At 45.2% G+C, this 22,191-nt stretch overlaps 1 protein-coding gene across 1 annotated transcript in view; it reads left to right on the top strand.

Annotated features, from left to right (window-relative positions):
- ahr1 (aryl hydrocarbon receptor 1 alpha) overlaps nt 1-22,191 on the top strand; it is a gene marked incomplete at its 5' end in the record, with an annotated part of 94,160 nt that overhangs the window by 24,261 nt on the left and 47,708 nt on the right. Inside the window, 1 exon segment of the mRNA NM_001123686.1 lies at nt 18,348-18,463. Coding sequence (NP_001117158.1) covers nt 18,348-18,463 — 116 coding nt within the window.

Genomic DNA, 22,191 nt, shown 5'->3' on the forward strand with positions numbered 1-22,191 from the left:
TGCACTACTCAACTGTCCTGATCGGATCAGCTGATTAAAACCATATTATACGACAATAGTAGCATTGCTTGTTGTGACCATGGTACTGTGATCATGTTCGCTGTCTGTTGTAGCTGTACAGCTGTCCTCACCCTCAGATGAACAAAGTGCTTTAAGACAGTCTTGAAGAGGAAGAGAATATAATAGTATACTTTAATATCCCTTTGGGAAATGCTTAGCAACAAGGTATGTGCTTTTAAAGACGGAATCACAAAGAAGTACCGGGGGGGAAAAAAGAGAAACAAATAACAGATTTTCTCACTCAGGAGACCTAGTATCTTTTGATAAAATAAACATCCTAATTTTAATCAAGTTGACAGCATCAAGGGCATTTCACGGTATATGTTTTTTTTTTAAGTGTTGTTTATACAGACTGACAGCGGGATCTGGCAGGAAGCCAAACACACATGTTTATTAGTCTCTGAGGACATCTTGCTTCTTCAAGGTTTCTTTCTGGACCATTTCTTTAAGCCATGTGTGCGCTTTCCTCTCAGTTGAATGTCATCATGATTCATTGATTGATTTATTCAGTCGAGTGTGGTGGAGGTTATTCAACTGGGAGCTCTCCCTCTCTCTTTAAGCTTTCAGTATTGCCTGGGGTAGTCAGTCAGTCACAAAAGCACTTCACACAGATGTTGAGAGTCTTTGAAAACAAATCATAATCTTGTAACTTGTGACCTTCGTATTGTTTTCCATAGAAAAATAAAGACTGCGTACTTGGTGGTTGTTTGGGATTGACAACAAGAGCGTAACGGTACAATAGTGTTCTAGTACGGGATTCAGTCCGAATGCGCTTTGTCGTCTAGGCACCTTTTAAAGGCGATGTTCCCGCGTTCACGGTAAACACTGCATATGTCAGCTCAATCGGAAATTACCTTTAAATGGCGCATAGCAGACAAAACATGATCCGATTGAACCCTGGCCTAAGTAGTATTGTAGTTGTATTTGGCTGCAGGTACTCTAGCCGTTAGAGCGTTGGGCCAGTAACCAAAAGGTCACTGGTTTGAGTCTGTTAATGTGCCATTGAGTAAGGCACTTAACCCTAATTGCTCCTGTAAGTCGCTCTGGATAAGAGGGTCTGCTAAATGGCGTAAATGTAAAATGTTGTATTTACACTGTGTTGTCCTGATTGCCCTTTATGAGCATCCAAACACCACTGTTTCCAGGATAGGCCATCTGCTCTGCTGGGATCTGAGAGCAGGCAGATTAGGGCTTACGTAACACTACATCGCTTTTCAGTTCATGTTATTATCATCCTCGTGGTGTGTGTGTGTGTCTGTGTGTGTGTGTGTGTGTGTGTGTGTGTGTGTGTGTGTGTGTGTGTGTGTGTGTGTGTGTGTGTGTGTGTGTGTGTGTGTGTGTGTGTGTGTGTGTGTGTGTGTGTGTGTCAGATGTTGTTTATGCTAGTGGTTAATTCATTTATTTATGCTAGTGGTTCTGTTTTCTAATATAAAGGATGGTTTGGGTGGATAAGAGTTTGTGAGTGTTGTGCTAAGCTACACCTGTTCTATTTCTACTTCCTGATCCTAAGCCTCCCTGGTGTGTGTAGAGGGTTAAGTCGATCCTCCCCACCCAGAGAGGCACTGATCTCCCGCTAGAATGGAGAGTGGAAGTAGCCTGGGTACCAGTCCGTTTGTGCTATCATTCCACTCCTTGCCACTCCTTGTTTGGCATGACAACATAGCACAAAGACTGAAGTGGAAGCCCTGTAGAGCAACTTTCTAGTGCGGTGTCGTAGTACAGCATTAAAGTATCCTGGTCCCAGATCTGTTTGTGCTGTATAACCAACTCCTATGGTCAAGTCTGGCATGACAGTGACCGTAGCAGTTGGCAAGACAGCACTAACAGATCTGGGACCAGCCTGTAACGTTGTATTATTGTTGTAGTAACGTTGTATAGTGTTGTGTCCCAGGCAGCATTGCTCTCTCTCTCTCTCCTCTACTGTACCTGCTCAGCCACTCATGAAATCCATGTGCCTTGTTGCATGGAATACTAGCTGTATAATTACCATGTTTTGATTGAAATTATACAAAAGTTCACATCATGTCATAAGCATAGAATGGCCTTAATCACATCTTAATAATGTTCCTCATTACCAAGCTAAATATAGGGTCATATAACGTGATTCAAAGCATTTAGAATGTTATTGTGCTGCACAGCATGACAGAGATATCAATGAGGCTGAAATACGAATATACTAACATGTCCAGTTCTAGCATCTCACTGACAGGAGAAGGGAAATAGCATAACATGAATGGAACAGTCCTCTAATGAGTGAACTATCTCAGTATTGTACCATTTCCGTTCAGTCCTGGAGTAGTGCTTTTAGATTTATCCAGAATGTACAACTAGATAGTCAAGGCCTATGCTTGGGGCTTGAACTATCACTAACAACCAGTGGTGTAGCGGTGGGTAAATGCAGGTAACCTTTTTGAATTTTCGAGAGCGTTTACCCAGTTTTTGCAGAAAAACAATTCTTGAAAATATAGGGAGCATTACTTTACTTTCCGTTAACGGAAATCAGCGTTTTCCTACCTATTTTTTTTTTTTTTTTACATCTACGTCACTTCTAACAACCTATGATTAGGTTGAATGTTCTCTCCCCTACGGTTAGAGATGGGGTTTAGCAGGAGGATTTGGGGGCCTCAACTGGGATTGACCTTGTTTGTTTGGGCCATTAGCTACATACATATTTCACACGTCCCATTGGTGTCTCTTGGCCCATGGTGTGGTGGCGGGCAGTTGACTCCTTCCCCTGTTTGTGTGTGTGTGCGTGCGTTATCCCCACCCCTTTTCCCAGTGTGAGCTCTAGCTGCTTCCCCTCAACACACAGACACACACACACATACACACATACACAGACAAACAGAAACACACACTTTCTGGGTAATTTTCATTAATGATTCATGAATCGGGGGGGGTCTGGGTTGGATGGGTGCATGTGTGTCCCCAACACAAGCTGTCACATTTAACGGGTCACTGTTTATGTCACACACACACACACACACACACACTCTATTGGTGATGTGCGATTTGTGGGAAGGCGGAGGAAGAGGTAGAGGAGAGAAAAGGGTTTCAGAGAAGGAGAGTGAGAGCTAACTGTAAATTGATTCATTTGTGTTCATGGTTGAAAGCTATCTGTGACAGAGTTTAGTAGAGTAGTTCAGAGAGCTTTAAAATAGTACAGCGCAGTAGCTGTTTACATTAGTACAGTAACCATATTTAAAATAGTATATCACAGTAGCTTTTTACATTAGTACAGTAACCATATTTAAAATAGTACAGCGCAGTAGCTTTTTACATTAGTACAGTAACCATCTTTAGGCTTAGTCACAAATCAAATGAAATAACATTTTATTTGTCACATTAGCCAAATACAACAGGTGAAATGCTTACTTTACAAGCCCTTAACCAACCTTTAAAAAAAGTAAGCGATAAGAATAACAAATAATTAAAGAGCTGCAGTAAATAACAATAGCGGGGATATATACAGGGGTTACCAGTACAGAGTCAATGTGTCAATGTGCAGGGGAACCGGTGTCGAGGTAAGTGAGGTAATTATGTACATGTAGGTAGAGTTATTAAAGTGGATAATAACAGAGAGTAGCAGCAGCGTGGGGGGAGGGACTCTTATAGAAGCCTCTTGGACCTAGACTTGCCGCTCCTGTACCGCTTGCCGTACGGTAGCAGAGAGAACAGTCTATGACTAGGGTGGCTGTAGTCTTTGACAATTTTTAGGGACTTACTCTGACACCACCTGTTATAGAGGTCCTGGATGGCAGGAAGCTTGGCCCCGGTGATGTACTGGGCCGTACGCACTACCCTCTGTAGTGACTTGCAGTCGGAGGATTAGCAGTTCCCATAACAGGCAGTGATGCAACCCATCAGGATGCTCTCGATTTTGCAGCTATAAAACCTTTTGAGGATCTGAGGACCCATGCCAAATATTTTCAGTCTCCTGAGGGGGAATAAGTTTTGTCGTGCCCTCTTCACGACTGTCTTGGTGTGCTTGGACCATGTTAGTTTGTTAGTGATGTGGACGCCAAAGAACTTGAAGCTCTCAAACTGCTCCACTACAGCCCCATCGATGAGAATGGGGGCGTGCTCGGTCCTCCTTTTCTTGTAATCCACAATTGTCTCCTTTGTCTTGATCACGTTGAGGGAGAGGTTGTTGTCCTTGCACCCCACTGTCAGGTCTCTGACCTCCTCCCTATAGGCTGTCTCATCGTTGTCGGTGATCAGGCCTACCACTGTTGTGTCATCTGCAAACTTAATGATGGTGTTGGAGTCGTGCCTGTCCGTGCAGTCATGAGTAAACAGGGAGCACAGGATGGGACTGAGCACACACCCCTGAGGGGCCCCCATGTTGAGGATCAGCGTGGTGGATGTGTTGTTACCTACCCTTACCACCTGGGGGCAGCCCGTCAGGAAGTCCAGGATCCAGTTCCAGAGGGAGGTGTTTAGTCCCAGGGTCCTTAGCTTATTGATGAGCTTTGAGGGCACTATGGTGTTAAACGCCGAGCTGTAGTCAATGAATAGCATTCTCACATAGGTGTTACTTTTGTCCAGGTGTGGAAAGGGCAGTGTGGAGTGCAATAGAGATTGCATCATCTGTTGATCTGTTGGTGCGGTATGCAAATTGGAGTGGGTCTCGGGTTTCTGGGATAACGGTGTTGATTTGAGTCATGACCAGCCTTTCAAAGAAATTCATGGCTACAGACGTGACTGCTGCGGGTCTGTAGTCATTTAGGCAGGTTACCTTAGTGTTCTTGAGCACAGGGACTATGGTGGTCTGCTTAAAACATGTTGGTATTACAGACTCAGACAGGGAGAGGTTGAAAATGTCAGTGAAGACACTTGCCAGTTGGTCAGCGCATGCTCAGAGTACACACCCTGGTAATCCGTCTGGCCTAGCGGCCTTGTGAATGTTGACCTGTTTAAAGGTTTTACTCACATCGGCTACGGAGAGCGAGATCATACAGTCGTCCGAAACAGCTGATGCTCTCATGCATGTTTCAGTGTTACTTGCGAGCATAGAGGTTATTTAGCTCGTCTGGTAGGCTCGTGCCACTGGGCAGCTCTCGGCTGGGCTTCCCTTTGTAGTCTGTAAGCCCTGTCACATCCGACAAGAGTCAGAGCCGGTATAGTACGATTCGATCTTCGTCCTGTATTGACACTTTGTCTGTTTGATGGTTCGTCAGAGGGCATAGCGGGATTTCTTATAAGCTTCCCAGTTAGAGTCCCTCTCCTTGAAAGCGGCAGCTCTACCCTTTAGCTCAGTGCGAATGTTGCCTGTAATCCATTTCTTCTGGTTGGGGTATGTACTAGAGGTCGACTGATTATGATTTTTCAATGCCGATACCGATTATTGGAGTACCAAAAAAGGCCGATACCGATTAATCGGCTGATTTTTATATATATATTTGTGATGAAGACAATTACAACAATACTGAATGAACACTTTTATTTTAACTTAATATAATACATAAATAAAATCAATTAAGTCTCAAATAAATAATGAAACATGTTCAATTTGGTTTAAATAATGCAAAAACACAGTGTTGGAGAAGAAAGTAAAAGTGCAATATGTGCCATGTAAAAATGCTTACGTTTAAGTTCCTTGCTCAGAACATGAGAACATATGAAAGCTGGTAGTTCCTTTTAACATGAGTGTAACGGCTGTCTTCGTCGTCGGATGAAACAGAGAAGTCATCGTCAGAAAAGGTGGACCAGTACGCAGCGGAGGATGTGTTCATCATTAGTGTTTTAATAGAACAACGTGAACACTATACAAAAAACAAGAAAACTGACAGCCAACAGTCCTGTCAGGTGCAAACACTAACAGAAACAATTACCCACAAAACCCAAAGGAAAAACATGCTCCTGATGTGTGACTCCCAATCAACAACAACAAACTACAGCTGTGCCTGATTGGGAGCCACACACGGCCCAAAACAAAGAAATACAAAAAACCTAGAAAAAGAACATAGAACGCCCACCTAACCAAAATAAAGAACAAACCCCCCCCCCCCACAAGGTGCGGACTCCGGCCGCAAAACCTGACACTGAAGGGGAGGGTCCGGGTGGGCCTTCTTACGGCGGCGGCTCAGGTGCGGGACGTGGCCTCTGCTCCACCCTTGGCGTCGCCCTCTTAGGTGGCACACCTGGCCGCGCCGAAGGTCTGGTGGGCGACACTGACTGCGCCCGGCTGGCGGGCGGTGATGGTTGCGCCCGGCTGGCGGGCGACCCTGGTTGCGCCCGGCTGGCGGGCGGTGATGGTTGCGCCTGGCTGGCGGGCGACCCTGGTTGCGCCCGGCTGGCGGGCGGTGATGGTTGCGCCTGGCTGGCGGGCGACCCTGGTTGCACCCGGCAGGCGGGCGGCGATGGCTGGGCCCGGCTGGCGGGCTGCGACGGCTGCGCCCGACTGGCTGATGACCCTGGCGGCTCCGGCCTGGCTGATGGCTCTGGCGGCTCCAGACTGGCTTGCGGCTCTGGCGGCTCCAGACTGGCTGGCGGCTCTGGCGGCTCCAGACTAGCTGGCGGCTCCAGACTGGCTGGCGGCTCCAGACTGGCTGGCGGCTCTGGCGGCTCAAGACTGGCTGGCGGCTCTGGACTGGCGAGGCTGGGCTGACGCACTAGAAGCCTGATGCGTGGGGCTGGTACTGGACGTGCCAGCCTGGAGACACGCACCTCAAGGCTAGTGCGTGTAGCGGGAAACACTGGACCGTAGAGGCGCACTGGCGGTCTCGAGCGCAGGGCTGGCATCACCCCTACTGGCTGGATGCCCACTTTCCCCTGGCACATGTGGGGCGCTGGTACTGCGCGTACCGGCCTGAAAATACCCGGCCTCGCCACAGTACCCATCACCCCAAAGCACGGGACCTGTCCAGTTCGTCTCTGCCCAAAAATGGTACGGGGAGCTGGCCTGGGGCTCCATCCTCGCCCCGCCAAACTGCCCTTGTGCCCCCCCAATTTTTTTTAATTGGGGCTGCCTCTCGGGCTCCCTTACCAGCCGTGTTCCCCGGTCCTCGCCAGATTTCCTCCGCTGCTTGATCCTGTTGTGGTGGGTAGTTCTGTAACGGCTGTCTTCGTCGTCGGATGAAACAGAGAAGTCATCGTCAGAAAAGGTGGACCAATACGCAGCGGAGGATGTGTTCATCATTAGTGTTTTAATAGAACAACGTGAACACTATACAAAAAACAAGAAAACTGACAGCCAACAGTCCTGTCAGGTGCAAACACTAACAGAAACAATTACCCACAAAACCCAAAGGAAAAACATGCTCCTTATGTGTGACTCCCAATCAACAACAACGAAATACAGCTGTGCCTGATTGGGAGCCACACACGGCCCAAAACAAAGAAATACAAAAAACCTAGAAAAAGAACATAGAACGCCCACCCAATGTAACACCCTGGCCTAACCAAAATAAAGAACAAAAAACTCCTCTCTATGGCCAGGGCGTTACAATGAGTCTTCAATATTCCCAGTTAAGAAGTTTTAGGTTGTAGTTATTATAGGAATTATAGGACTATTTCTCTCTATACCATTTGTATTTCATATACCTTTGACTATTGGATGTTCATATAGGCACTTTAGTGGTTCCAGCCTAATCTCGGGAGTTGATAGGCTTGAAGTCATAAACATCGCAATGCTTGAAGCACAGCGAAGGGATGCTGGCAAACGCAGGAAAGTGCTGTTTGAATGAATGCTTACGAGCCTGCTGCTGCCTACCACCGCTCAGTCAGACTGCTCTATCAAATCATAGTGTAACAGTTGTCTTCAAGAATGGACCAAGGCGCAGCGGGAATGTGGATACTCATAGTTTAATTCAAAAAAGAGTAAAGCATCCACGGTGAAAAAACAATAAACAAGACAGCAACAGTTTTGCAGGCTAACTAAACGCAGTGCAAAAACAACTACCCACAACCCCAAAGAAAAAGACACACTGCTATATAGGACTCCCAATCAAAGGCAACTCAACACACCTGCCTTCAATTGGGAGTCCAATCACCCACACAACATTTAACACACACAAACCCCCTGCCACATCCTGACCAAAACTAACACAATTACGCCCTCTGCTGGTCAGGACGTGACACATAGACTTAATTAGAATATAATAAACACACAGAAATACGAGCCTAAGGTCATTAATATGGTCAAATGCAGAAACTATCATTCCGAAAACAAAACGTTTTTTCTTTCAGTGAAATACGGAACCGTTTGTATTTTATCGAACGGGCGGCAACCCTAAGTCTAAATATTGCTGTTACATTGCACAACCTTCAATGTTATGTCATAATTATGTACAATTCTGGCAAATTTATTACGGTCTTTGTTAGGAAGAAATGGTCTTCACACAGTTCGCAAAGAGCCAGGCAGCCCAAACTGCTGCATATACCCTGACTCTGCTTGCACAGAACGCAAGAGAAGTGACACAATTTCCCTAGTTAAAATAAATTCATGTTAGCAGGCAATATTAACTAAATATGCAGGTTTAAAATGTTTTACTTGTGTATTGATTTTAAGAAAGGCATTGATGTTTATGGTTAGGTACACATTAGTGCAACGACAACGCTTTTTTTTGCGAATGCACTTGTTAAATCACCCCCCGTTTGGCGAAGTAGGCTGTGATTCGATGATTAATTAACAGGCACCGCATTGATTATATGCAACGCAGGACAAGTTAGATAAACTAGTAATATCATCAACCATGTGTAGTTAACTAGTGATTATGTTAAGATTGATTGTTTTTTATAAGATAAGTTTAATGCTAGCTAGCAACTTACCTTGGCTCCTTGCTGCACTCACGTAACAGGTGGTCAGCCTGCCACGGAGTCTCCTCGTGGAGTGCAATGTAATCGGCCATAATCGGCGTCTAAAAATGCTGATTACCGATTGTTATGAAACCTTGAAATCGGCCCTAATTAATCGGCCATTCCGATTAATTGGTCGACCTCTAGTATGTACGTACAGTCACTGTGGGGACGACATCCTCGATGCACTTGTGATAAAGCCAGTGACTGGTGTAGTGTACTCCTCAAAGCCATCGGAAGAATCCCGGAACATATTCCAGTCTGTGCTAGCAAAACAGTCCTGTAGTTTAGCATCTGCTTGTCTGACCACTTTTTTATAGACCGAGTCACTAGTGCTTCCTGCTTTAATCTTTGCTTATAAGCAGGAATCAGGAGTTATGGTCAGATTTGCCAAATGGAGGGCGAGGGAGAGCTTTGTACGTGTCTCTGTGTGTGGAGTAAAGGTGGTCTACAATTATTTTCCCTCTGGTTGCACATTTAACATGCTGATAGAAATTAGGTAAAACTGCATTAAAGTCCCTGCCCACTAGGAGCGCCGCCTCTGGATGAGCATTTTCCTGTTTGCTTATGGCGGAATACAGCTCATTGAGTGCGGTTTTAGTGCCAGCCTTGGTCTGTGGTGGTATGTAGACAGCTACGAAAAGTGCATGGGTATGCACTCAACCACACAGCCATATATTTACAACAGTACAATGCCGTTTGCTGTTACAGTATGCAGTACAGTAGCCTTCTATCCCCAGTGCACTCAGCCACAGAGTCACAGCCAGAAGTAGGGAGGTTAGAGAATGCCGGTGGTGGCCCGCCCAGATAGAGTCGGTCATCTGTACACTGGAATTGAGGAGCTCTTATTCTGATGTTTATATTGCTTGTTGGCTGCCACCACATTATGCCAACAGGGAGTGTGTGTGTTCAGTAAGCGGGTGGCAGGCAGGCACTCCCCTTGTTCTACGGAGTCAAAAGCACTTGCTGTTTCCTAGGCGCCCCGGGCGCTGTGTGTGTGTGTGTGTGTCACAGGCATCTGCTGCTTCTGTGGTGTCATCAACACGTAACGCGGCGCACAAATAGGCCCTGGTGTTAATGTTTGATGGCTGACATGCCTCTCCTCTCTCGGCTCTCCCTTCAACAGCAGCAGCAGCCTGTGTGGTTCCACGACACTGCACTCTGTCTCAGAGAAAGCGCTCATCGCTCCCCTGTTCATTCACTTAGACAGGTGTGATGTAATGGCGCTTGCCGTCAAGCTAACACTAGCTATAGCTGACGTTATAGTGGATTTTATCTTGTCTGGGCTGTTGATTTCTAGGGCTAAGTATGTCGAATGTTTGGCAAGCGCTGGGTTAATTACGAGCATTCCAGAATCCAGTTGATCTCTACGTTGAATGAAAGAGTTGATTGTGTTGGCGAGATGGGATAGATATGAGTTCCATGAGCCAGGGTTCTAACTGAGACCTGTTCTGTCCAGAATAGCAACTAGGAGCCGACTCTTCTTCTTCTTCTTCAGAAAACCACCGCTGCGCTATTTGCACCAGCGTGTTGATTCATGTTTTGTAAGGATGATCCGACCGCCCAGTTTCACCCAATTGATGTTCAGCCTCTCTTCCACATGCTTCCCTAGCTACCTGACTCTAGATTTCAGGCAGCTAAGGGAACAGCCCTGCTAACTGGGAATACTCTTCCTTGTTGACAGGAGAGGGAGAGAGAGGAAGAGGAAGAGAGCGAGGAAGGCAGACTGACACACTACTGCTCTACTGCTTCATTGTGGAAATGAGACACAGATCCGTGTTCGTGAGAGCAACGTTGGGTGTGTGAGAGAGAAGGTAGCGTGTTTTTAACCCCAAGCTGACAGACAGACAGGCGCTAGACCCTATGTAGTGTAGTGTACTGTACTGTACGGTACTGTAATGTACAGTAGTATAATGTACCGTAGTGCGCTGCAGTGCACCGTACTGCATTGTAGTGTAGTGTACTGTACTGTAGTGTACTGTAGTATGTCATTTAGCTTGTTCTGTCCCTAATAGAGAAGAATTTCCCAATCCCCTTTTAAACAGGGAATGCTATGAGGGTCATTGGTGATATTGTGTGTAAACACCAACCTCACATCAATATCAGCATTTTGTCTTTGAAGCCGTTATCTGTTGTCCACTTTACAGATGTGCTTGTTCATTTGCAGTTTAGTGTTTTTTTTTTAAACCGTCTGTAAAGTGCTATCTGTGATCAGAGAGGCTACAATATACAGTTCATATCACTTCAACTCATTTTCACTCGTCTTTACAATAAGGAATCACTAAGTAAAAGGTTAAGTCTAGTATTTCTGTTGTCTCTAGTCACGGTGAACCTGCATTTCCCAACCCCTTTTATACTGTACGTGGAATGCTTTGAGAGTTTATATCATTTCAAATCTTTATTACTCGTTTGGACAATGAGCTTCAGGGGATCTCTGCATGCAAGGTGAAACGATTAGTATCTCTGTTTTGCCTTCCAGTCACAGAGACTGTGTTGGGGTCCTGAGAAGTACCATTGGGTTACGTGCTGGCCGCCTGGCCTTTTAGCCCTGTCGCTGGTGGAATCCAGCTAAAGCCATGGGAAAGAGGCCACAGAACTTCCACAATGCCTTTGAAGGAACAGACAGATGTAGACGAGGCAGAAAGCCTTCAATCTCTTTCCAGTGCTTCCCCTTGGCTTTTAACATTTAAACTTCTCCATTTGTCTCCGTCAAAACATAGTCAAATCTTTCTCATTGAGGAGCAAGGGAACATTGTTTGGTCATGTATTACAGTTTTTCTCAATTGCTAAAATACAATTTCTGAAACCTTGCTCCATTTCCTGAAAACATTAAACACAAAACCTCATCTTCAAGCACTATTTACATAACCTCTGACTCCTCTCGCAAAATGAAACATTCGCCTCAAAACAGTTTTACCTGTGTTCAAAATCAAACACTGCTCTCATATCATAAACAAAGTGATCAAAATGATATACACTCTCAAGCAGTCAGTAAACAATACACTGAAAAATAGAAAACACATTGTTCAAAACATACAATATCGCAGGGAGAAGTACATTTTTAATCTAAAAAAAATATTCATATTTTTCCGTCATTGTCTTTTGATGAACGAAAACATGTTCTATCATAGTAGCTCAAAATTGATGAGAAATTACTACTCTGCTTTGCTCTTTGCAATTTTGTTTTTTGTTCTTCCTCCTCCTTGTACCCCTATTTTTACATTACTGTACCCTGCATCTCACAAACTTGTCCTTTGTCTCTGTGATACTGTAATTCTTGTTCTTTGTTGATATGAACCTGCAACCAGTCAAAATCTATTGAGCAGTCAGTACTGTTAATAAATGGAAAGCACAATGTTCAGGGCCATACAATTTGTCCATTGTACAGTATACAGCCTACAATGCACAGTACTACAGTATACAATACTAAAAGGGACAAAAATCAAAGGAGTAAACATGTGATCAATGTGCTTCTTCTTGTCTTTGGGCTGGTTCAGGCCAGAGCACTTTGTCGACATCACAAGCAATATTGTCCCTCCTGAGGCAACGGGGGAAGAAGCCTCTTGTGTGCCGTATCCAGCCCTGACATGATTCCTCACCTATATCACCACAGGCTAAATCCATGACTTGCAGCAGATTTACTCTGGTGTAGGGTTGTCTATCATACACTTTCCATCTCCAAGAGGAGAAAAACTCCTCAATCGGATTCAGGAAAGGCGAGTATGGTGGGAGGTACAAGTTCATAAACTGCCCATTGATGTTACAGTTTTTCTCAATTGCTAAAACACAATTCTGAAACCTTACTCGATTTCCTGAAAACATTAAACACTAAACCTCATCTTCAGGCACTGTTTACATAACCTCTGACTCTTCTCGCAAAATGAAACATTCGCCTCAAAACAGCTTTACCTGTGTTCAAAATCAAACACTGCTCTCAAATCATAAACAAAGTGATCAAAATGATATACACTCTCAAGCAGTCAGTAAACAATACACCAAAAAATAGAAAACACATTGTTCAAAACATACAATTCTCAGGGAGAAGTACATTTTTAATCTAAAAAAATATTCATATTTTTCCATCATTGTCTTTTGATGAACGAAAACAACATGTTCTATCATAGTAGCTCAAAATTGATCAAAAATTACTACTCTGCTTTGCTCTTTGCAATTTTATTTTTTGTTCTTCCTCCTCCTTGTACCCCTATTTTTACAGTACTGTACCCTGCATCTCACAAACTTGTCCTTTGTCTCTGTGATACTGTAATTCTTGTTCTTTGTTGATATGAACCTGCAACCAGTCAAAATCTATTGAGCAGTCAGTACTGTTAATAAATGGAAAGCACAATGTTCAGGGCCATACAATTTGTCCATTGTACAGTATACAGCCTACAATGCATTGTACTACAGTATACAATACTAAAAGGGACAAAAATCAAAGGAGTAAACATGTGATCAATGTGCTTCTTCTTGTCTTTGGGCTGGTTCAGGCCAGAGCACTTTGTCGACATCACAAGCAATATTGTCCCTCCTGAGGCAACGGGGGAAGAAGCCTCTTGTGTGCCGTATCCAGCCCTGACATGATTCCTCACCTATATCACCACAGGCTAAATCCATGGCTTGCAGCAGATTTACTCTAGTGTAGGGTTGTCTATCATACACTTTCCATCTCCAAGAGGAGAAAAACTCCTCAATCGGATTCAGGAAAGGCGAGTATGGAGGGAGGTACAAGTTCATAAACTGCCCATTGATGTTAAACCATTCCCTTACCTGAGCAGCTCGGTGGAAACTGACATTGTCCCACACTATCACATAGGTGGGAATGGGATTCTCATTTAGCTCTTGACCCTGCTGCTCTTGAACCTGCTGCTCAAATAAAATATCTCTTAGATTGGCAATAAATGTTAGAAGGTGCTGGGTGTTATATGGCCCGAGTGTAACATGGTGATGTAGAACACCATGGTTGCTGATTGCAGCACAGATTGTGACATTGCCACCACGTTGACCAGGGACTTCAACAATGGCCCGCTGTCCAATCATGTTTCGGCCTCTCCTTCTCCTCTTTGTTAGATTGAAGCCTGCTTCATCGACAAAGATGAACTCATGGGGTCTGTCCAAGGATTCCAAGTCAAATATTGTCTGTGTAGAAATACAATATACTGTATGTAGCATTTTGTAAGTCGTACAGAGACAGTGCTATACTGTAGAGTACAATTAGGCCTACTGTATGCACTCCTGATTCACATACATTGTATGTACTGAAGAGTAATGTCATTCACATAGTATGTGTTAGTACTGTAGACAATCTGGATTACAGTAAATGTTTCTGAATGTACACTTACTTGCACATACTGACCTCGCAGTTCTTTCACCCTTGGTGAGTTGCGCTGAAAAGGTACTCTGTATACTTGTTTCATTCGCATCCTGTTACGATGGAGGACACGGTCAATTGTGGAAATGCTCACACTGTCGATTCCATGGAAGTGTGTGTTGTCTTGTATCACTCGTTCCTGGATTTCTCTGAGTCGTAATTGCATTATCTTGAAGGACCATGCCAACTATAACGGCCTCTTGCTCCCGATTGAATATAGCTGTCCTTCCACCTGCATGTGGCAGCCTTGCAATTCTACAAAAAGTAGTTGTGCAGTTACAAAACATATTCATGCAGTACAATACATACCGTGATTAACTTTACAAATGTCTATTGAAACAGCTGCATATAGTGTACTACAGTAAATTTGCAATTACAAAAATACAGTAGTATACTGTACCTGTTCTCTTCTCTGAATGTCCTTACTATGGTGGACACAGAAAATCGGCTCAAATTGGGTTGCACTCTACGTCCTGCTTCCCTCATTGTCAGTCCATGGACAAGAACATGGTCTATAACTGTTGCTCAAATTCCATCAGATATTTCCACTCTTTGTCTTCCTCTTCCTCTTCGTCCTCCTCTTCCTCTTTCTTGCCCTCCTCCTCCTCGTCGCCCACCTCCTCCTCTTCCTCCTCGTCGCCCACCTCGCATTCGTCCTCGTCCTCTCACATTGTTTCTTCTATCCATTCTCAGACTTTCTCCTTCCCACCTTCAACAACCTGTTTGCTCTCTGAACTGGCTTATATTGGTTGTGTCACATCATTTGAAACAGGTTAAATCAATTTTGAGTGGTTGTGTTCAATCAATGACATGTGTTCTCTATTTGTATTTGATTGTTGCCACTTGTGTTTACCAGTATGGATGACATGTGCATTAGAGTGCAGAATGGGTTTTGAGAATGAGAATGTGTTTAGTGTTTTGCTGAAAAGTCTAAGTGAGATCTGCAAATTGTGTTTTACCACGTGAAATGGTTTAAGATATTGACAACAGACTGCATAATTAGCTAAATGAGTCCAGGCAACTGAGAACTTTGTTCAGCCAATGGGTTTTAGTGTTTTAGCAATTGAGAAAAACTGTAATTAAACTGTGTTAGAGTGCCTTTTTTTAATTTTAACGGATTAAACAGAGCTGAAACTTTTTTCTATCAAGTTTAACTTCATTATCTTCACCAAACGGAAAAGGAACGCTGATTTGTATTCCTTCACTGATACTTCCCAGTAGATGAGTTTATATCATTGCCAAGCAGAAGGGTTTAATGTGTCAGTATGAATCTGTGTCTGGGTCTGATTATGAGTCTGGGTCTGAATCTGAGTCTGAGTCTGGGTCTGAGTTTGAGTCTGAGTTTGTGTCTGGGTCTGAATATGGGTCTGAGTCTGGGTCTGAGTCTGGGTCTGACCCCCAGCACATTGACCTGATGGCGATAGACTTAACCCCCACAACTGAGTCCTAGGATGGTGGGTGGGTTCACCTTGTGACCCCTCTATTTCCCCTCTAGCCTCACCCCCCAGCCCCCTCAATTCAGTCCTACTCCAGATCACTATAGACCTGTGTGTTGGTCATTTAGAGCATCATGTCCACACACTGCTCAGGGGTCAGTGAGTTGTATAGGGGTCAGGGGTCATGCTGAAAGACTCTAGAGTCTAATCCCTCTCCTCTCTGTGTTTGGGTGTTACAACTCAAACTTCATTTTCTACAGTTGAGCAGTAGCCTACATCCAATATGACACGTTCATTTACATTTCTAATATGTGTTTCTTAGAGCTATATGTGTGTGTGTGGTGTTTAACGGTATATCCATATTGTAGGGCCAGCTACCTCCCCACTGGTTTGAGCCTGTGATCCAGACTGTGGACCATGTGGGATGCGGAGGGGGTACTGTGGGTAGAGTACTCCTAGTTAGTTCTCCGGTGAGGGCAGACTGAGGCTCCAGAGTGATGGGCATACACGCACACACTCACACACACACGCACACACACACACGCACGCATACACACACACGCACGCATACACACACACACACACACACACTGGACAGAGTGAGGCTCCAGAGTGATGCTCCAGCTTTAGAGGTGCTGTAGAGATGTCACACCTGTTGGTGACCTTTATCTCTCACTGTACAACACTAATGCCTTTTCCACGTCTCACACAAGTGAAAAAAAACCTGTCCTGTCTGTCCTTCACTTTTCTCTCTTTCACTCTCTCTCTTTGCTTTCTCTCTCTCTTACTCTGTTTTTTCTTTCCCTCTCTCACTCCCTCATTCTTGTATTTTCTCTCTCTGTCTCTCTCTCGTTCTCTCTTTCTCTCTCTCTTTCTTACTCTCTCTCTCTCTCTATTTTTTAAAGCATATTCAGAATACTAATAATTCAGAATACTTTATCTCAGTGTGTTATTGTAAGGCTTTAGCTCTTTTCATTCCCACATCTCCTCCTTCTCTTTCTCCCCCTATCCCCTCCATGGTCTTCGCCTCCCCCTATCCCCTCCATGGTCTTCTCCTCCCCCTATCCCCTCCATGGTCTTCGCCTCCCCCTATCCCCTCCATGGTCTTCGCCTCCCCCTATCCCCTCCATGGTCTTCGCCTCCCCCTATCCCCTCCATGGTCTTCGCCTCCCCCTATCCCCTCCATGGTCTTCTCCTCCCCCCTATCCCCTCCATGGTCTTCGCCTCCCCCTATCCCATCCATGGTCTTCTCCTCCCCCTATCCCCTCCATGGTCTTCGCCTCCCCCTTTCCCATCCATGGTCTTCTCCTCCCCCCATCCCCTCCATGGTCTTCGCCTCCCCCTATCCCCTCCATGGTCTTCTCCTCCCCCCTATCCCCTCCATGGTCTTCTCCTCCCCCTATCCCCTCCATGGTCTTCTCCTCCCCCCATCCCCTCCATGGTCTTCGCCTCCCCCTATCCCCTCCATGGTCTTCTCCTCCCCCTATCCCCTCCATGGTCTTCGCCTCCCCCCTATCCCCTCCATGGTCTTCGCCTCCCCCTATCCCCTCCATGGTCTTCGCCTCCCCCTATCCCATCCATGGTCTTCTCCTCCCCCTATCCCCTCCATGGTCTTCTCCTCCCCCTATCCCCTCCATGGTCTTCGCCTCCCCCTATCCCATCCATGGTCTTCTCCTCCCCCCATCCCCTCCATGGTCTTCTCCTCCCCCTATCCCATCCATGGTCTTCTCCTCCCCCTATCCCCTCCATGGTCTTCTCCTCCCCCCTATCCCCTCCATGGTCTTCTCCTCCCCCTTTCCCATCCATGGTCTTCTCCTCCCCCTATCCCCTCCATGGTCTTCTCCTCCCCCTATCCCCTCCATGGTCTTCTCCTCCCCCCATCCCCTCCATGGTCTTCTCCTCCCCCTATCCCCTCCATGGTCTTCGCCTCCCCCTATCCCATCCATGGTCTTCTCCTTCCCCTATCCCCTCCAAGGTTGCAAGATCGAATCCCAAAGCCGACAAGGTAGAAATCTGTCGTTCTGCCCACTGTTCCTAGGCCGTCATTGAAAATAAGAATTTGTTCTTAACTGACTTGCCTAGTTAAAAAATAAAAAAATATCCTCCCCCTATCCCCCCCATGGTCTTCTCCTCCTTCTGTCCAGGCCAATGTTGTCTGCCTCACTGGATCATCCTCCTCTCATAATGAATGTTTGCAAACACATCAGTAGTACTTAAAACTAACATGGGCTCAGTCAGAGCAGACATGAGCCATTAGCACAGCTACAGAGAGCTAGAATAGACAGCAGCATGCGCTAGACTAGGCTAAAGAAAGCACCCCGCAATGCCTGCTGGGAAAACCTGGAACGCTGGCAGAACCCACATCAGCCTTTAAAGCCCCCTTTAAACTGTTTAAAGTATTGATTATCAATGGCATATGATTGGTTTCATATTTGTGGTGGTGGATGGCATTTGTTGGTGTTTAATGAATTGTTAATGAGCTAGGGACCTGTCATGCCTGTGTGTTATAAAGCACTCTGACATTCACAGCAGATCTCTGTAAACATTATTTCAAAGACTTAAGCCCTCTCTCTCTCTTTCTCTCTCTCTCTCTCTCTCTCTCTCTCTCTCTCTCTCTCTCTCTCTCTCTCTCTCTCTCTCTCTCTTCATCTCTCTCTCCCTGTTTCTCTTTCACTCTATAGTTGCCCTGAAGACCCACGCTTGCAAGGGTTTGAAGGCCAACGGTGGTAACCATGACAACAGCAAGACAACGGGATTGGTGGATGGCTGGATGCCCGAGGGTGAACTCCTATTGCAGGTTGGTGGGCAGGCTCCAGGTGCAGGGCACAAACACACGACAAGCAGTGTGAGACCCCAGCTGGCGCCTGCACTACACCATACATTCTGTGCACTGAAACTGTATCAAAATATGTTTCAAATCATTGCATCAGAATGTTCCATTATGTCAAGGAATACAATGAGCTATCTTTCCACATACGCACACACATGCACCCACATACACACACATCTATACACACACCGCCACCTGCAGCCCAGGCACATCTGGTCTACTACTCTCTACTCCAAACTGACCAGGAGACATAAGAAGACTACTCACTCTGTGAAGCTCATCTCATCTAGCGTGTCTCGCTTCAGATCAGGGCTGGTTATATAGAGCACGCTGCCTGCCTGCCACAGTGCATAGCTACATGTCTTAGCATTTCCCTAAACTTTCTGGGCTTCTGTTCTGTCCCTTAAGCATGCCACGAGCTTTGAGAGAGAGAGAGAGAGAGAGGGAGAGCCTGGAGAGAGAGAGCCTGGAGAAAGAGAGCATGGCGAGAGTTAGAGAGAGAGAGAGAGAGAGAGCTGTCTGGCTGAAGCGTAGCTAAGTTAAGTGATAGATTGAAAGCTTTCCCCGGCAGGCACAGTAAGTGCCTTGATAGAGAGGCAGGTGAGACAGGAGACTGCAGGGCTCTCACACACAGCAGGCACAACAAGGCAGACATGGAAAGTCTGTCTTGTAGAGGGAGTGAACCACATGAGGACAAGCATAGATATATACAGCTGAAGTTGGAAGTTTACATACACCATAGCCAAATATATTTGAACTCAGTTTTTCACAATTACTGACATTTAATTCTAGTAAAAATTCCGACTTAGGTCAGTTAGGATCACCACTTTATTTTAAGAATGTGAAATGTCAGAATAATAGTAGAGAGAATTATTTATTTCAGTTTTACTTCTTTCATCACATTCCCAGTGGGTCAGAAGTATACACACACTCAATTAGTATTTGGTAGCGTTGCCTTTAAATTGTTTAACTTGGGTCAAACGTTTCGGGTAGCCTTCCATAAGCTTCCGACAATACATTTGGTCAATTTTGGCCCATTCCTCCTGACAGAGCTGGTGTAACTGAGTCAGGTTTGTAGGCATCCTTGCTCGCACACTATTTCAGTTCTGCCCACAAATGTTCTATGGGATTGAGGTCAGGGCTTTGTGATGGCCACTCCAATACCTTGACTTGGTTGTCCTTAAGCCATTTTTCCACAACTTTGGAAGTATGCTTGGGGTAATTGTCCATTTGGAAGACCCATTTGAGACCAAGCTTTAACTTCCTGACTGATGTCTTGAGATGTAGCTTCAATATATCCACATCATTTTCCCTTCTCATGATGCCATCTATTTTGTGAAGTGCACCACTCCCTCCTGCAGCAAAGCACCCCCACAAAATGATGTTGCCACCCCCATGCTTCACGGTTGGGATGGTGTTCTTCGGCTTGCAAGCGTCCCCCTTTTTCCTCCAAACATAACAATGGTTATTATGGCCAAACAGTTCTATTTTGTTTCATCAGACCAGAGGACATTTCTCCAAAAGTATGATCTTTGTCCCCATGTGCAGTTGCAAACCGTAGTCTGGCTTTTTTCTGACGGTTTTGTTGCAGTGGCTTCTTCCGTGTTGAGCGGCCTTTCAGGTTATGTCGATATAGGACTCGTTTTACTGTGGATATAGATACTTTTGTACCTGTTTGCTCCAGTATCTTCACAAGGTCCTCTGCTGTTGTTCTGGGATTGATTTGCACTTTTCGCACCAAAGTACGTTCATCTCCTTGAGACAGAACGTGTCCCCTTCCTGAGCGGTATGACGGCTGCGTGGTCCCATGGTGTTTATACTTGCGTACTATTGTTTGTACCGATGAACTTGGTACCTTCAGGCATTTGGAAATTGCTACCAAGGATGAACCAGACTTGTGGAGGTTAACAATCTATTTTCCGTATATGATACGGAGGTCTTGGCTGATTTATTTTGATTTTCCCATGATGTCAAGCAAAGAGGCACTGAGTTTGAAGGTAGGCCTTGAATTACATCCACAGGTACACCTCCAATTGACTCAAATGATGTCAATTAGCCTATCAGAAGCTTCTAAAGCCATGACATCATTTTCTGGAATTTTCCAAGCTGTTTAAAGGCACAGTCAACTTAGTGTATGTAAACTTCTGACCCACTGGAATTGAGATACAGTGAATTATAAGTGAAATAATCTGTCTGTAAACAATTGTTGGAAAAATCACTTGTGTCATGCACAAAGTAGATGTCCTAACCGGCTTGCCAAAACTATAGTTTGTTAACAAGAAATTTGTGGAGTGGTTGAAAAATGAGTTTTAATGACTCCAACCTAAGTGTATGTAAACTTCCGACTTCAACTGTATAATGATAGTGTTCTAATTCTATTTCTATGGGGGAAAGTTAAGTACTTCTGGTGGTTATTGGCAGATTGGGCTCTTTCCTTAACCTACAGGATCTCAGCCTAGAAAGAGAAGGTTGTACCAGGCCTGCTGAGACCAGCTGATTGGTTTGGACTCGTTTAGAGTAGCTACAAAAGTTATGTCCATGCCATAGCCTACTTTGGTGCCATCATTCATCCCCCACTTAAAGAGACAATGCTCTATTCTGTCCTGTACTTACAGGGCCCTATTTGGCCCTGCACTTAAAGGGACAGTGCCCTATTTGGCCATGAACTTAAAGGGACAGTGCTCTATTCTGCCCTGTTCTTTGAGACTGTATCAACAGTTAACTAATGAAACAAATACCAAAATATTGTTTTTGAGTGGAATTGTCCTTTAAAGGGACAATGCTCTATATTCTGCCCTGCTCTGTGCTCTGTACTGGATGTTCAGTCAGGGGAGATGTGATCTGCTTCATCTGCAGCCCCCCCTGTTGTGCCATCATGCAGAATCACACCGTGCCAGAACAGTCAACACAGAATCTCTTAAGACAGGCTGAGCTACAGAGGGAGGGAGGGAGGGAGGGAGGGAGGGAGGGAGGGAGGGAGGGAGGGAGGGAGGGAGGAAATTAGGGAACTATTGTATTTGAGAGAGAAAGAATAGTAAATAGAGAGAGAGGGGGAAAGAGAGAGAGATGCTAAATGAAGGCGAGGTCCTTATTCATGACATTGCTGTTGAGAGGGCCGGAAAGAGAAGGGAGGAACAGAGATGGGGGAAGCAGAGATGCGGGAAGCAGAGGAGAGGGGGAGCGGAGGAGAGGAGAGGCTATTTCTGACCAGGGCTGGCTGTCTTGCTATGTTCCAGTTCAGACACTTGGCCATGAATTATAGAGTGACTGTGAGGACATCCATTATTGAAAAGGGGGGGTAAAATGAGAGCAGAAAGGTGTTATTTGATATTCTCCATATAGCCTAATGTACTTGACCTTTTTTTAGTCCATGTCATTCAGGTTACTTTTTCAGTGGAACGAAATATAATTCCATAAGCATTTGAAGTTCACTAAAGGCATGGTAGAATCAATATCAGTACAATATCAGTACAATATCAGTACATACCAAAAAATACAACAACTGATTGTACAAAAAAGGAATGCACCCTTGTGTTTTCTCTGTGCCCTGCCATACTGTTCCAGTGTTTGCCCTGCCATACTGTTCCAGTGTTTGCCCTGCCATACTGTTCCAGTGTTTGCCCTGCCATACTGTTCCAGTGTTTGCCCTGCCATACTGTTCCAGTGTTTGGCCTGCCATACTGTTCCAGTGTTTG

The sequence above is a fragment of the Salmo salar genome, chromosome ssa16 (assembly GCF_905237065.1).
Source record: "Salmo salar chromosome ssa16, Ssal_v3.1, whole genome shotgun sequence".
In the NCBI taxonomy this organism is placed as follows: Eukaryota; Metazoa; Chordata; class Actinopteri; order Salmoniformes; family Salmonidae; genus Salmo; species Salmo salar.